The sequence below is a fragment of the Urtica dioica genome, chromosome 12 (genome assembly GCF_054948205.1).
Source record: "Urtica dioica subsp. dioica isolate 48M chromosome 12, U.dioica_male_clone48M_v1_H2, whole genome shotgun sequence".
Taxonomy (NCBI): Eukaryota; Viridiplantae; Streptophyta; class Magnoliopsida; order Rosales; family Urticaceae; genus Urtica; species Urtica dioica.
Window position 1 is genome coordinate 11,742,778 of NC_142767.1, and position 9,271 is coordinate 11,752,048.

Consider the following 9,271-nt stretch of genomic DNA (forward strand, 5'->3'; position numbering starts at 1 on the left):
ACATTTTTTTGTTATTAAAAAAAACTTTATATATATAATAAAAATTAGAGGACAGCCAATGTAAAATGAACAGTGATCTGTGTGTGTGAGTGGCTGTCTTCTACTTTATTTATATCCGGCGCATTATTGTATAATAATTAATATATTTTAGTTTAGAGAAATAAATATATAGAGACATGTCCATAAATATTTAGGTTTAAAAAAAAATTGTATTTAAAGTTTTTTAAAGATATTTTTATCTTTTTGATAAAAAAAAAATGGTTACAAATGAACACTACTTGTGTTTATGGTCTAATCTCTTATTTTTCTTAAAAAAAAAAAATTAAAAAAAAAAAAACAAACCACCGTAAACATGTTTTATGAGTAGAAGAGATTCTTCTACTTTTATATTATATAATATAATATAATATAATATAATAATTTGTGATTCTTATTTAAAACTTTAATTTTCTATTTAAATTTTTAAGCTCAGGGTATTAATCATTTAAATTTATGTATGAAATATCATTAGCTATTTCAAAATGATATAAGCTCTCTGCGAATGACACGTGGCATTCATGCAATCTTGAGTTTGTGGACGTTAACCATTTTGAAACCAATCCTCAGGATATGAGCACAATGTTTGTGGTACACTCAAAACGGCCACTATTTAAGCTCTGTTATCGATCATACGGAGTTTCCCTCTTAGAAGAAAACTACTCTCTACCACGCTCTGCAATCTCTCCAACTCTTATTCACAACCGTCCGATCAAACCAGGAAACCGATGGCCACCGCCATCTCCACCGTCGGTGCTGTTAACCGAGTTCCGGTATCTTCAACCTCCTCTCACTGTCTCTCAAATGTTTTGTTATTGGGCTGTAATTCTACTTCATCTCATTCATCATTTCAAATTGTCACAACTTTGAAACTTCAAATACATATATAGTAGAAAAGAATAATTAAGTTACTAAATATAGTCCATTTATTTGAAATTCAATCAAACAGCTCGAATCAAAAGTAAAAACAATATAGAGAATTAGAACACGCTTTAATGATGAACAAAAATTTTCATCTTCAACCTCCTCTCACTATCTCTCAAATGTTTTGTTATTTGGCTGTAATTCTTACTTCATCTCATTCATCATATTAAATTTTAAAATTTCAACAGCAAAAAAAAAAAAAAAAAACCCTCTATGTATAGCTGTTCTTGAAATGGTCCATTTATTTGAAATTCAACACAAGCAGCTGGAATTAAAGAAGTCGGTTTAAGTGGAGTAGCATAACAAAAATTGGCATTAATTTGAAAAAGAATGGTCATGTTAATAATAGTTGTGTGATACTAATTAATAATATACAGTTGAGCCTGAATGGGGCAAGCAATGGAGCTTCAAGCTCGGCGTTCATGGGCAACAACTTGAAGAAAGTGATGTCAAGAGTAAGCAACAACAAGGCCGGTCAGGGAGTGAAGATCGTAGCGGCCGTGGAGCCGAGCGAAGAGAAGCAAACAGACAAGGACAGGTGGAGAGGCCTTGCTTTCGACATCTCCGATGACCAACAGGACATCGCTCGTGGCAAGGGCAAGGTCGACTCCCTCTTCCAGGCTCCCACGGGTGCCGGGACCCACGACGCCATCATGAGCTCCTACGAGTACCTCAGCACCGGCCTGCGCACGTGCGTATACACTACACTATATCTCATCACATAAAGGGATTGCTGGCTAGGCTCTATTGCTTCTGACTTTTTCTTTTTTCTTTTTCTGCTCAGCTACGATTTCGACAACACCAAGGATGGTCTCTACATCGCCCCCGCTTTCATGGACAAGCTTCTTGTTCACATCAGCAAGAACTTCATGACCTTGCCCAACATCAAGGTAAAATAAATAAATAAAATAATAAAAGGAATCAATTCATTAACAAAATGCGCTAATATATGACATGAAACAGGTTCCTCTTATCTTGGGTGTTTGGGGAGGCAAGGGTCAAGGAAAATCATTCCAGTGTGAGCTTGTGTTTTCCAAGATGGGAATCAAGTGAGTCTCGCATCACATCATCTCTTTTACATATGAAAAATCTCACGGACTAGGTCAGTTAATACGTCAGATTTGCAATCTAACCAACGTTTTAAGCATGTTTAAAAGGTAGCCATATTTGGTGACATGACCTCATTAATCATTTAGTATTTTACATGCATTTTTTCATACGTTAATTTTGGTCAATGGCTAATTAACCAAAATAAACAAAGCACTGGCTAGTTCTTTAAAATCAAGTTTGAAATTGGCTTAAACCCTTTATATATTAGTATTGATCACTAGAATATGGTATTAATATGATTGCAGCCCAATCATGATGAGCGCGGGAGAGTTGGAGAGCGGGAACGCGGGAGAGCCGGCGAAGCTGATTAGGCAGAGGTACCGGGAGGCGGCTGACATCATCAGGAAGGGGAAGATGTGCTGCCTGTTCATCAACGACCTGGACGCGGGTGCGGGAAGAATGGGCGGGACCACGCAGTACACGGTCAACAACCAGATGGTCAACGCGACTCTGATGAACATCGCCGACAACCCCACCAACGTGCAGCTCCCGGGGATGTACAACAAGGAGGACAACCCTCGTGTCCCCATCATCGTCACCGGAAATGACTTCTCAACTCTCTACGCTCCCCTCATCCGTGACGGCCGTATGGAGAAGTTCTACTGGGCCCCCACCAGGGACGACCGCATCGGGGTCTGCCTCGGAATCTTCCGCAGCGACAACGTCGCCAAGGACGACATCGTCAAGCTCGTCGACACCTTCCCCGGCCAATCCATCGGTAATTAATCGAGAGAGAATCACAAAACTAACTTTTTTTTTATTCCTTTACAAAATTACGGTGATTTTCAAATCATGTCGAAAACGATTAAATGAGGGTGAAATTGACACTTGACTACACACGAGTTATTTTCGATACAAAATGACGAGTTTATTTGTGTTTTTTTTTTTGTGCCTAGATTTCTTTGGTGCATTGAGGGCGAGAGTGTACGATGACGAAGTGAGGAAGTGGATCTCGGGTGTGGGAGTAGAGGGGATTGGAAAGAGGCTGGTGAACTCGAAGGAGGGACCGCCGACGTTCGAGCAGCCGAAGATGACCATCGAGAAGCTAATGGAGTACGGTGCCATGCTTGTCCAAGAGCAAGAGAATGTGAAGAGAGTCCAATTGGCCGACAAGTACTTGAGCGAGGCTGCTCTCGGAGATGCCAACCAAGACGCCATCAAAAGTGGATCTTTCTTCCAATAGACACCTTCTTCTGCGTACCTAGGCGCCTTAACGCGAGGTTTGCTTCCACCTCGTTCTCATAAATACTTGTACATTTAAGTGTTTACGAACACTTTTCTATGGGATTCATTGAGTGAATTTTTGTATAGGATTCTAATTTATGTGTATTTGGGATTGGCTTGATGCAGGATTTGAAAGCAGCAGCAGCTTGCACTGATCACAATGTTGAGTGTGTCTGCTCATGTATGTTTTATAAGGAGGACCTTTTTTTTTAGCATTAATGGGTTGGCAATCCTCTAATTTTGTGTCATGATTGTTGTAATATGTCTTGTTGAACCTAAACGAGTTTTTTTTTTCTTTATTTATTGCTTTCGATTTCAGTATGTATAATCTGCCTTGCTTTACTGTTGGTACACCCTTCAACGAAGATTGCTGTACAAAAAAAAAATTGAAGCAAAAAAGGCTCATATTTTTTTTGTTTCCTTTATGAATTCCTGCTGAATTCGCACAAATAAGATGAGATATTAATACGTTTTAATATCTCAATTTCCGTGTTATCTGATATATAGTATAAGATTTTGGTAAGTTATTGAAATATTCAATATATATATATAATAAGCATTAGTTAAAAATATATCACTAAGAAACAATACTTTGTTTTTATCTACTCTTAATTTCGATCTTTATTTGCATCAAGATACGAAATGGAAATCTACAATATTTAAAGTGATGAAAAATATTAATTTTCTGTAAAATTGGAATATACCAAGTGATCCCAGAACATAAAACTATATACGTCTGAATCTAAACTGAGAAGGTAAACTAATGTAGAAAGGCTTTTCCATTGAATTATATACTTCAGCCATTAGCCCAATATAATTCATAATTTGGCTTGTCTGTCAATTATCTTAGAACACATCCCAAATTATTAAAAACGTGTTCATTTAAATTGGGTATTGATATAACTATAGTTCAATAATTCCACAAATGTATGTTTAACGTATTGGCTCAATTTTCACTTGCAATTCATCCCTACACGAGGACAAGGTCGAATACTTGCGAAAAATAAATAAACAGAAACTCAGCATTTGCACTCAACGGTGAAAAAAACAATTGTAAGCAAAAAAATGAAAATAAAAGTAAAAAATAAAAATTGGAAGGCATGTCGTATAAAACACATTCAATTACTTTCTTTCACAAACGAAAAGAAGACGGTTTATCTCAGCAGTTACTTAACTATTAACTTTGTACGTATGAAGAAGAAGAAGAAGAAGAAAAAAAAGTAATTTGTTTCTAATATAAAATTAATAACTTTACATGTTGCCAATATGACATCTCTTATGTATACAGAGAATCTTGAAGCCCCTCAAAGTTGCTTGATCTTGGGGGCTTCAAAAGCTATCCATCTAGCTTAATAAAATCAACACATATAAAGCATTTTACTTCACAGCTCCCAAACACTCTTCCACGCTAATTCAAAAGTTCATTGTCTCGAACGGTCTCATCTTCGCCATCTTTCACTCTGCTAAATATCTCAAAATCGTCGAATCCTGCGCAGTTACGAAAAGCTCTTCAGAGAAACCGCCACTTCAAAACATAGAAGACGATGAAGAAGAAAAAAGGAGCTAATAAAAGATAAACTCACCGGCGCCCAAATCGTCGAGACCTTCATTTCCTTGCGGTACAAGCGTCATGGCGGTAGCCGAGGGAGGAGGATCAATGGCCGTCCAATCCGAATCCCCGTCGCCCTCTAACCGCCTCACCCACTCTTCCACGGAATCATCTCCGTGTCTCTTTCCGATCCTGCGAAGAAAAAGAACGGATTTCTGAGATGTGAGCTGAGTAGAGGTCAAGTGTTTGTCAGCTTTAAATAGACTTACATCTTTTTTAGTCTTAGATTTTTATGCACAAAGACGAGGTCGCTGAGACGCTGATGCTCTAATGAATTCCCTGTTTTGTGCAGTTTCAGGACTAAATCTTGGTCCCGTTTGTTACACCCAATCACGCTGCAAGTTTGGCTGAGGATTCGGACCGCTAAACGTGTCAAGTTCGGGCAACCTCCTCCATATGCTGACCACCATTCCGCTACACAAAATAAAATAAAATAAAAAATTTAAAACCTAAGTAATGATTTCCGAAGATCCTCAAGCAGAAGATCCTCACCGGGCAGAAGAGTTTCTTTTGTTCTGAGCGCCATCTTTCTTCCGAAATCACCGGCGGCGTTCTTGTACAAGCTGATCTCTTTGATGATTTTATCTTGGACTTTTGTATCGGGAACCAGTCTCTCTATGCAGTCAAACAGTCCTGAGCTTATGTCATTCGGTATGTCTCCTTCGATGCTGTAAAAGAATTTGGGGTTCAAAAAGAAACCCGCCGAAAGAAGAGGGAAGTTTCGAAGATATTCCCATCTCTGGTCTATGATGTCCCAAAATGCCGTGTATTCCTCTTTCTTGACGAGCTCTTTCTTGATCGTTTCCTTTGCCCGATACATAGCCGCGTAAATGTATCCCACCGCGGGCCTGCTCTCGTCACCGACTATCGTCAGAGCTCGCAAGAGAGGACTCGTTAGATTGACTACGAGGACGCACGAGGACCAAAACGACTCATTACTCACCAAATCCATCGCATCGAGACCCCCGGGCTTCTTCGAACACGGGCAATCCACCCATTCCTGTGAAGTGACCATCGTGTGTAAGTTGCGCTTGAGATCGACCAGCCGTTTCAACGTCGCGAAGTTCGCGGCAGATCTCGTGAGCCCCGGCTCCACGAGTTCATCGCAAAATGTGTACCTTCTCACAATGGTCAGAATCTCTCCGTGGTTGTACACGAATCTCGTGATGGACCGCGCTTGCTCGATCACTTCGCTTATCCACTCGATGTTCCCGAAATCTTCGAGTATCGCGTCTATCAGACGAAGCCCGCACGGAGCCCAATATAGGTTCGGGAAAGTCTCCCCTAACTTTACCCCGGCCAAAACATACTCCTCTCTGTTACCGCTCGTGACGACCTGCACGACGTTCGTGGGCCCCACCTCTTCCACGACTCCCCTGAGAAACTCGTAAAGCGCGTCGGGCGACCCAACGACGGCCGACGCGTCCACCGTTTTGAGAAAAACCGTTCCCTCGGGACAATTCACGTGAAAACACAAGAGACAACTGTCGGGTTCCGGGCTCAGCTCATCGACGAGCACAGAGCAACCCGTCTTTTCCCACGACCCTCTGTAGCTTTCGACGTCGCCTCTCACCTCCTCGAGCGAGTTCTTCAGAATCCAACCGCGGAGATCGCGACACGTGGGCGACGCGACCCCGGGCCCGCCCGAAGCGACGGCCTCGATCATCGGTTGAAAGAAAGGCGAGTCGACGGCGTCCAGAGGCGCCCCGATATCATACAAGAACCTACCGATCGCCATTTGTACCGAGCTATTATCCACCTTTGATCCCAAACCCGAATCAACGGCGTTGATCGCACCAACCAAGACTGCTCGGTCCCGTCCCACAGAGCTAGCCCTGCCTCTCCCTCTCTTCCTCCTATCCCCTCCTCCGCTCCTCTCATCCCTTCCCACCGAACCCAAACCCGAACCGTGCTCGACAACATCGCACTCGTGGAGTCCGACCAAGCTCATCTGTACGGGCTCGGCTCGAGCCACGGGGGTTGTGATATTAGTGATCTCTTCGTCGAGCTTTTGCCTGTTCCTCTTCTTCATCACGACCCCGTCGAGGCTGCGCTGCATCGAGCTCCGGACATCGGGCGGGACCTGCAGGCAGGTCGAGGCATTGCCCTTTTGACAGGCGAGGTGTTCCTTGATCCGGTGAATCCCACCGCCCTTGAACACCTTCCCGCAATACACGCATTTCAGCTGAACTTTATCTCCGTCCTTGAACATCTGGCAGTGCTTCCATGCCGGGTCGTGCTTTTGGGACGGTACTTGTATCGGTTCCAGCCCTGAGGCCATTCTCTTTACCTACAAAGCTCAACCAATCACTGTCCCATTAACACACAGAGATTTCTACAAAGTTCCCAATTTCGCAATCCAATCGAGTGACTCAATTTCACACGTCGCACACCCCTGATGAAAACAATCACAAGCCACATCGCGGCCAAAATGCAAATAAAATAATCAACGCAATGCAACGACATTGTCTATAAAAATTCCCATTTTTCTCATTCTGTGCCTTGAGTGAGCCTCTAAATTGCGACAGAAAATCATTACAAGAGAGTCGAGAGCTTACTTGTTTCAAATCAATGCCTCGACATTGAGAATGTTGCCGAGACCAGAACCGAGTTAAGGCCGTTTTTCTATATTTTGTTTTTATCGAGGATGGATAGAAAACCGAGCGCTTTGCATAACCGGATGGACCGGTTAGGGCAAATCGGGCCAATACAATAATAAAAATCGGCAGAGAAGAAAAGATTATTTATACGGGTTTATAGGGGGTCGAAACCGGACCATTCGGTTGCCAAACTGGAGGACCGTGACGTGTTAGCCGGCCCATGGAAAGCCCGCACTGGGTTCGTGGTCGTTATGGCCTTCTAGGCCAGGTCTCTTATTTTATTTTATTTTTATAGTTTCTATATGATCAGCTAATTTAACTTCTATTTAACAGTAAATGAAATTGCTCAAACTACCACCATATCAATAATTTTTTTCAAAAATCCACCAAAGGATAACTTTGGCAAAAAATAAAAGTTCATCAAAAGTGAAAAACCAAGGTTCTGTTTGGTAAGCATTTTGAAAACACTTTTTGACTTTTCAAACTATGAAAATAGAAAACAAAATAGAAAAAATGTGTTTGGTACCGGTTTTGAAATAATGTAATCTAAAAACTATTGAAGTTGTTTTCTAAATATACAAAGGAAATAGAAAACAAAAAAAAAGTTGTTTTCAAAATTTTTCACTCCTTTTTTTCCATTTCTCTCTGCTCAGTCCCGACACCTCTCCATAACCAGCAACAACAACATTTTTTTCAGTCGCCGCCGCGGAGAAGCCCTCGATCGCCAGGTCACCGCCGCCGGCCCATCTTCTTCAATCACCACCGAGCCTCACCATCGCCGCCACCTTCTCTCTCTCTCTCTCTCTTTTTATCTCCTTCTTCATCGCGCGTCCTCACCGAGAGCCTCCATCACCGCGTGCTCCAGCTGAGGCAAGAACAAAGCCGCCGCGAGACAGGTGACACCGGAGAAAGAGTGACCACCGGGGAAGGAGTGAGTGAGGGCCGGAGAAGCGGATTTTGCGTTTGGAGGTGAGAATCTCTTCCCGGATTGGATTGATTTTGGCCGAATTTCACAATCTAGGGTTCAAAGAAGTTAATTTTTGGGGCTTTTGAATTTCTGAAGTTTGTTTGATGATCTTGAGGCGTTTCTGAACATGTTTAGTGCTTCGGTTTTGATTGAGAAGCGTTGTTTGATTTTTGAACGAATTTTAGTTGATTTGTTGACCTTGGCCGTGTGGTCTTTGATGTATATGTTGGTTTGAATTATGAATACGAGACTGTTGTCGAGGCTGTGATGATTGTTTGAGGCTCTGGATTCTGGATTGATGATGATTTGAGGTCGTGATGATTTGTTTGTGAATTTTGGATAATTGAGATTTGTTTATTATCTTGGCCGTGTGAAATTTTTTGAGTTTGGTTGAGAAATTCTGATTGAGGATGTTATATAAGGCTGTGATGATGTTGTGAATTTTGGAAATTTTGTTGGGTTGTAGTGTAGCTTGGCCAAGTGATTTGGTTGTTTGGCCGTGTGAGCATGTTTTGGCCGTTATGCTTCATAATGTTTAATCTGAGCCTCGGGATTGAATTTTTTTCGGATTGAGTTTTATGTGGATTTAGTTTTATTTGCTTTTAGTTTTTACTTGGATTGAGATTTTATTTGCTTTTAGTTTTATTTCGGATTGAGTTTTATTTGGATTTGAGTTTTAAGTTGGATTGAGTTTTTTTCGGATTGAGTTTACAACATGGAATCAAGATGTTCCTCCGGAGGATATTGAAGGCGAAAGTTCTGAAAGAGTCGGAGGTCAAGGTGCGTCAGAAGTTGGTGGAC

The 9,271-nt window shown here is 41.7% G+C and overlaps 2 protein-coding genes across 3 annotated transcripts; one reads left to right on the plus strand and one right to left on the minus strand.

Moving 5' to 3' along the window:
* Nucleotides 1-602: 602 nt before the first annotated feature.
* Nucleotides 603-3,717, plus strand: LOC149379138 (ribulose bisphosphate carboxylase/oxygenase activase, chloroplastic). Its single transcript, XM_089603583.1, has 7 exons — nt 603-809; nt 1,338-1,651; nt 1,745-1,850; nt 1,924-2,009; nt 2,316-2,788; nt 2,967-3,290; nt 3,421-3,717. The coding sequence occupies exons 1-6, from the start codon at nt 765-767 to the stop codon at nt 3,251-3,253; spliced, it is 1,311 nt and encodes a 436-aa protein (XP_089459709.1). The 5' UTR covers nt 603-764; the 3' UTR covers nt 3,254-3,290; nt 3,421-3,717.
* A 410-nt stretch (nt 3,718-4,127) lies between these two features.
* LOC149379139 (uncharacterized) lies at nt 4,128-7,592 on the minus strand. Of its 2 annotated transcripts, XM_089603580.1 has the most exons (5): nt 7,462-7,592; nt 5,396-7,298; nt 5,113-5,317; nt 4,878-5,035; nt 4,128-4,782 (listed from the first exon to the last, which is right to left on the minus strand). In XM_089603580.1, exons 2-5 carry the CDS (start codon nt 7,182-7,184, stop codon nt 4,703-4,705), a joined length of 2,232 nt encoding a protein of 743 aa, XP_089459706.1. In that variant the 5' UTR covers nt 7,185-7,298; nt 7,462-7,592; the 3' UTR covers nt 4,128-4,702. The 2 variants fall into 2 exon arrangements, with proteins under 2 accessions (XP_089459706.1, XP_089459707.1); XM_089603581.1 differs by having other exon boundaries at nt 5,396-7,592.
* Between the last annotated feature and the right edge of the window lie 1,679 nt (nt 7,593-9,271).

Coding starts and splice junctions, on each gene's coding strand:
- LOC149379138 (XM_089603583.1), top strand. CDS start 765: ATGGCCACCGCCATCTCCACCGTCGGTGCTGTTAACCGAGTTCCG. Junction 2,010..2,315: donor TTTTCCAAGATGGGAATCAA/GTGAGTCTCGCA, acceptor ATATGATTGCAG/CCCAATCATGATGAGCGCGG. Junction 2,789..2,966: donor CTTCCCCGGCCAATCCATCG/GTAATTAATCGA, acceptor TTTTGTGCCTAG/ATTTCTTTGGTGCATTGAGG.
- LOC149379139 (XM_089603580.1), bottom strand. CDS start 7,184: ATGGCCTCAGGGCTGGAACCGATACAAGTACCGTCCCAAAAGCACGAC. Junction 5,318..5,395: donor AAAAGAAACTCTTCTGCCCG/GTGAGGATCTTC, acceptor TATTTTGTGTAG/CGGAATGGTGGTCAGCATAT. Junction 5,036..5,112: donor AATCTAAGACTAAAAAAGAT/GTAAGTCTATTT, acceptor TTTTCTTCGCAG/GATCGGAAAGAGACACGGAG.